The 6,562-nt window shown below is 38.3% G+C and overlaps 1 protein-coding gene across 1 annotated transcript in view; it reads left to right on the plus strand.

The window, feature by feature from the left end:
* Positions 1-4,711, plus strand: part of SLC5A8 (solute carrier family 5 member 8) — a 52,370-nt gene extending 47,659 nt beyond the window's left edge. The window contains exons 14-15 of the mRNA XM_003929609.3: positions 1,149-1,228; positions 1,944-4,711. Of these exons, the coding sequence (XP_003929658.1) occupies positions 1,149-1,228; positions 1,944-2,069 (206 nt within the window). The 3' untranslated portion in view covers positions 2,070-4,711. The remainder of the gene's footprint in view (positions 1-1,148; positions 1,229-1,943) is intronic.
* Positions 4,712-6,562: the final 1,851 nt, after the last annotated feature.

Below are 6,562 nucleotides of genomic sequence, written 5' to 3' on the forward strand. Positions count from 1 at the left end.
TCAGCCCGACCTTATTTTTACTATGCAGAAGGCTATGTTTTCATCAGTAAAATGGGGGCAAATGGTTTCCTAAGTAGATCGTAAACTGTGGGCACAGAGATGGCTTTGTTTCTCTGTTTCTCTAGGACCTAGTAACAGCTCTGGCACACAGTAGGTACTCAATAACATTGAATGAATTCATTTAAAATTGATTCTATCTCCAGAACAGCACAGGTTCCCACAGTTAAAAGTCTAGTATTTGTACGAAAGTAGTGGTTCTTAAACTTTAGAGGACGTAAGTATACCCTTGGAAATTTTATAAAAATCAGGCTTCAGGGGTCCTGCCCACAGAGGTCCTCATTTAGTTAGTCCAGGCCAGAGTCTGGGAATCTGCATTTTAAGTACATTCTTTGAATGATTTGGGTTAGGGGAGTTGGAGGACCACTCTTTGAGGTATCCAATTTTTAAAAGCATCCTCTTTGATCCACAAAAAATACCAAAGCAAAAGATAATTTTTTTTTTTTTATAATGAAAACTTTAGGGAAGAGGACTTGGATCAAACATCAGTCAGCATACTGATTTTCATTTAAATAATTTATTCGGTAGTTCAGAATTTCCTGCATTTCTTCACAGACATGTATATTTGTAGCCACCAAAGTAGGGAAAAGCTGCTCCACTGTCTGAAGCAGAGGCAGATGGTTTGATATTTTACTGATGGCATGGAGGGTGCTTTTAAACCAGTTTTCCTACCACTGTTTCTCTAGCTGAATACCAGATGAAGCTGTTGGCTTGCGTTTAAGCTCTCTCTCTCTCTCTCTCTCTATCTATCTATCTCTATCTATCTCTATCTCTCTCTCTCACACACACACACACATATTATATATATATATAATTTTATATATGTATATATATGTGTGTGTGTGTATATATATATATATATATATATCAAGACTCCTATGTATTATAGTGAGAGACTTTCAAGACCCAGGGCTAAGGGAAGGGGAATGGTGGGCTAAGTCATCAGCACTTTTAAGTTTCCCTTTCTCTTTGTGTTTTGTGAATGTATGGAGTTGAATGTGCACAAGTTAAATGCTTGTATAATGGAATGTCTCTGTGTAGTTACTGGTGTCCTTTTTAACAATGTAAATAATGTACATTTTTTTCCCCAGGAGGAAGAAAACAGAACTTAGACCCCAGATATATACTAACCAAAGAGGACTTTTTATCCAATTTTGACATTTTTAAGAAAGTGAGTTGGTTTTCATTTATCTTGAGTTAGGAAAATGGGCTTTATTACCTGGATAGAACACTAGTTAGTCCTCAGCCTCCTTCTTTAAGACTGATGGAAAAGGAAGGTATAGACCCTATATCATCTGATGATCTATATATGCTGGATAGCTCTCTATCCTATGATGAGCTACATGGTTTTATAGCTCTATATGCTCTGATACACTGTACCTATTGTCTATCTATCCTCTGATGAGCTATATCTGTTGTATATCCCTCTTTCCTTTGTTAATCTGTATCTGTTGTATATCTCTTTCTCCTCTGATAACCTATATCTGTTGTATATCTCTCCATCCTCTGATGAGCTTTACCTGTTGTATATCTCTCTATATCTGTGTATCCTCTGATAACCTATATCTATTGTATCTCTCTATATCTGTCAATCCTCTGATAACCTATATCTATCTTATCTATATATCTATCTAGCCTCTGATAACCTATATCTGTTATATCTCTGTCTATTGTCTGATGATTTGTTGTGTATCTATCTTCTGAAAACCTATGTCTATTGAATAACTCTATCTTCTGAGGAAGTATACCTGTTGTATATTTCTCTCCCTCAGTAGATTAGAAAGCTGATGTAGAGAAATAAAAATAGTAGAAACAATTATTTAGAATTATATGAATGAAGAGCTTCTTTTTTTTTTTCTAATCACCATATTAACATTTTCTTTTAGAAGAAGCATGTTTTAAGCTATAAATCCCATCCAGTGGAAGATGGTGGAACTGATAATCCTGCTTTCAACCACATTGAATTGAACTTCCCAGATCAGAGTGGCAAGAGCAATGGGACTCATTTGTGAAGCAGCTATGATACTAGATGCCCTTAAATGATGGTTCAGTTTTATATGTTTTCTAGGATAACAGAACCAGGTTTTCTTTTTGTGTGTGTGTTGTATCATGAGTGTCTGGGGGATATATTTTTGTTAAAATAAAGTCTGGACTATCTTCACTTACTGCACCATTAATTGATGTTAATCTGGAGTTTAGAATTTTGGCATTGGCATTTCCCTCTCTTTCCTTCATTTCAATGAAGCTGTAATTCTGAAAATTATAACAACACAGACACTGAAAGGCTAATACACACATATCCACATGTATTTGATTGTCAAAGGTATATTCTTAAATTTGGGCACTATTGAAAATATTTTCCTTGCCTTGGTGATAGCATGTAAGTTTGGAAGTGTGCCAAAAGCATAATTAATCTTGAAAAGGGCTTTTTTTCCTCCTATCACGTATGCCATTCTTAGGGAGCAATGAGATAACAGGCCTGTGTTGTCTAGATCTTTGCTTTTTAAACCCTTATCAGCCCACGGCATATACTAACCTGGGAACGAATTCTGTATCAGGAAGGTGGTAATCAATAAGTATTCTGTCTGGGAAAGACCATGGGCCTAGTGATCAAAGTCTTCTTGGTGCTGTTCATTAATTTTTGTGTCTTTTGGCTTGTTTCTAGAGTTTTTGGACTTTGGCTGCTGATACTGCCTTTCTTGGACTATGATTTTTATCTGCATGCCCAGTTTCTGACTTATCAAGTTGGGTTTTGTTGTGCACTCTACCTGAGCCTGTCTTCATAATTTTCTGTTTATTTCCCTGGGCTTGGATATGTCTCAAGACACTACATGTGAATCATACCACCCCAAATCTTGGTTTACCAAGTCCCAGCCTATAAATTATGAACTCCCATGACTTGGTACTAACATATACTTGATGTAGGTACTTACAAACTTGATGATCCAAGAATAGTATATTCTTAAAAATGGTTAAGTAAGCTCCATGGGGTTAGATGACTGCACTCAGTGCTATTAAGTTGAGCTTTTGAATGTCAACTAATGTGCAATCAATTAAACTTAAAGATACATATGCTTAGAAATTTTTAAATTTCAGTATATTTATCCAGTTAAAGAGCTAAATTACATAGGCAAACACTACTTTTCTTTTTTTTTCTTTTTTTAAAATGTCTGGAACTAAAAAATGCCTTGTTCCATGTTTTGAGATTTTAAGTGGCAGTCTCAAAGCTGCTTAGCTGTTTATTTTGCTGTGTTCCCAGCTAAGAGTTTGATTATAGGATTTCATCAATAACTTATTTTTTATACAGTTCCCACATTAGATACTGTTTAAAAGTACTTTTAAACTTTTCTATTTTTTTAGAAACATAAGAGAAATAGATACATAGAAATGATTTTATGATTAAATAATTTTGTGCTTATTTTCTGATACATGTTATTTAGGTAATCAGGCCCTGTACATTTAGAGGTTGCGAACTGACAATGTTAAGAAACTATAAACAATAAAATTTAAAAAAAAAATGCTGGTCACAGTGGTTCACACCTGTAATCCCAGCACTTTGGGAGGCCCAGGTGGGCCAAACCTCATCTCTACTAAATACAAAAATTAGCTGGGCATGGGGGCACATGCCATAATCCCAGCTACTCAGGAGGCTGAGGCAGAAGAATCACTCAAACCCAGGAGGTGGACGTTACAGTGAGCCGAGATCACTCCATTGCACTCCAGCCTGGACAACAAGAGTGAAAATCTGTCTCAGAAAAAAAAAAAAAAAATTTATTTTAAAAAGGCTGGGCATGGTGGCTCACACTTGTAATCCCTACATTCGAGAGGCTGAGGCAGGAAGATAGCTTGAGGCCAGAAGTTTAAGCCCAGCCTAGGAACATAGTGAGATCTCAACTCTAAAAAAAAAAAAAAAAAAAAAAAAAAAAAAAAAAAAAAAAAAGATTAAAAAGTAAAAAAAAAAAAAGACAACTTAGGCATGTTGGCACATACTTGTAGTCCCAGTTACTAGGGAGGCTGAAATGGGAGGACAGTAATTTCTCCAGCAGTTGTAAAACATGAAAGGCACTCAATACAAATTGGAATATATGCTTTTGGTCATGCGATAAGGCTTAGTGATAAAAAGGGCCTACTTCCATAGGGATGCTTGGAGTCTTAACACCAGCCTGTGACTAGGTGTGTGTAATTAGATTTAGTGTTAGGGAAACTTTGTTTCCTTGTAGTTATCCATGTCTTCCAATCATCCATGACCAATAATATTAGTAATATTATAATAAGTAAGAGACTCATCACTGAGTTTATTGTCTAATAAAGAAAGTGGGCAAAATACAAGTAGTGCCGGGCGCGGTGGCTCAAGCCTGTAATCCCAGCACTTTGGGAGGCCGAGGAGGGTGGATCATGAGGTCAAGAGATCGAGACCATTCTGGTCAACATGGTGAAACCCCGTCTCTACTAAAAATACAAAAAATTAGCTGGGCATGGTGGCGTGTGCCTGTAATCCCAGCTACTCAGGAGGCTGACGCAGGAGAATTGCCTGAGCCCAGGAGGCGGAGGTTGCGGTGAGCTGAGATCGCGACATTGCACTCCAGCCTGGGTAACAAGAGCGAAACTCCGTCGCAAAAAAAAAAAAAAAAAAAAAAAAAAAAAAAAAATACAAGTAGTTACAGTAAAGCAGGCGTCCCCAAACTTTTTACACAGGGGGCCAGTTCACTGTCCCTCAGACTGTTGGAGGGCCGCCACATACTGTGCTCCTCTCACTGACCATCAATGAAAGAGGTGCCCCTTCCTGAAGTGCGGCAGGGGGCTGGATAAATGGCCTCAGGGGGCCGCATGTGGCCTGCGGGCTGTAGTTTGGAGACGCCTGCAGTAAAGTGTTGTAACTGAACCCAGGTGTGGTTGCCTGCCACTTGAAAACCAAACTAAAGAGAGAAGAGAGTTGGTGGGAGGAAAAGCAGGTTTATTTGAAGACCCAGCAAACCAAGAAGATGGTAGACTATTGTCCTAAAGTACCATCTTAAATTAGTACCAATTGCGGATTATTTTTATGTTAAGAGCAGGGGGAAGGAGAGGTGGGTGGGATCAAGAGATGACTGATAACTGCAGACATCTAAGCACCAACGAGGGCCTAAAGAGATTGAGAACTTCTTTTTCCTTGGTCAGGTCACAATGCTCCTATAAATCTTTAACAAAACATAGTTGTTTACATACTTACCCTTTAATCCCAGAGTTGGTTTCAAAAACTACGTGATTGTTTCTTTGCATATGATATGGTTTGTATTTGTGTCCCCACTCAAATGTCACCTGGAATTGTAATCCCTCGAGTTGGAGAAGGGGCCTGCTGGAAGTTAATTGGATCATGGGGCGAACTTCCCCCTTGCTGTTCTTGTGATAATGAGTGAGTTGTCATGATATCTGGTTGTTTGAAAGTGTGTAGCATCTCCCCCTTTTGCTTTTGCTTCCTGCATCAGCCATGTAAGACATGCCTCTTTCCTCTTTGCCTTCTGCCATGATTGTAAGTTTCCAGAGGCCTCCCTGAGCCATGCTTCCTGTACAGCCTGCAGAATCATGAGCCAATTAAATCTCTTTGCTTTATAAATTACCCAGTCTCAGGTAGTTTCTTATGTTTAATAGCAATGCAAGAACGGACTGATACAGCATATTATCTCAGTGCTCTAAAATGATCCTAGCTTACATGCAGGAATGGGTAAAGACTCTTTTAAAAAAAGTGGTTAGATATGTTAGTTCTTTTGCTGTTTCACTGCTACAGTGTGGTAAGTATCACAATTGGAGCATTGTAATCTGTGCTAAGTGACATAAGTATCACACTATGAAGTAACAGGAATGTACAAGGGTCCCAATCCAGTCATAGAGTACTTTGCTGACTCGATGAGGAATAAGCTGAGATTTGAAAGATGTGTAGTCATTATATAAGCAAGGAAAGGAAAATAAGAAGTGGTTTAGGCAAAGGGAACCATATGTTCTAAAGGAGGGATCATGGTGCATAAGAAGAGTATGTAAATAGGGTAGAGTAAATGGTAACATAGGCACCAGCCAAATTGTGGGAAGTCATGCTTGAGGCTGTAGACTTTATTTTTGTGGGAATAAGAAGCCATTTAAGAGTTATAAGAAGAGACATATGATGTGATCAAATTTGGATTTCTGAAAGCTCCATTCACCATAACTGTAACGTGAAGAATGGATGGGTGGAAGAGTCCGCCTGAGGATTCGGAGACTAGGAGGCTGCATTATAGTGTTTATGAGAGAAAACTGTGGCCTAGATTATGATGCTGGTGATGAGGATGAAGATAAATAGATACACATAAGAGGATTGAATTGACAGGACTTGGCACGTTATTGAAAAGAAAGACGTCAGAAATTACTTACATTTTTCTGCTTAAGCATTTGAGTGGCCATGGTGCCATTCATAAGGTAGGTTACCATAGAAAACTTGGTGTAGGGTAGGATGCTCAATTTCAGACCTGTTGGGTTGCAGCAGCAGTTCTCAACC

The sequence above is a fragment of the Saimiri boliviensis genome, chromosome 7 (assembly GCF_048565385.1).
Source record: "Saimiri boliviensis isolate mSaiBol1 chromosome 7, mSaiBol1.pri, whole genome shotgun sequence".
Classification (NCBI taxonomy): domain Eukaryota; kingdom Metazoa; phylum Chordata; class Mammalia; order Primates; family Cebidae; genus Saimiri; species Saimiri boliviensis.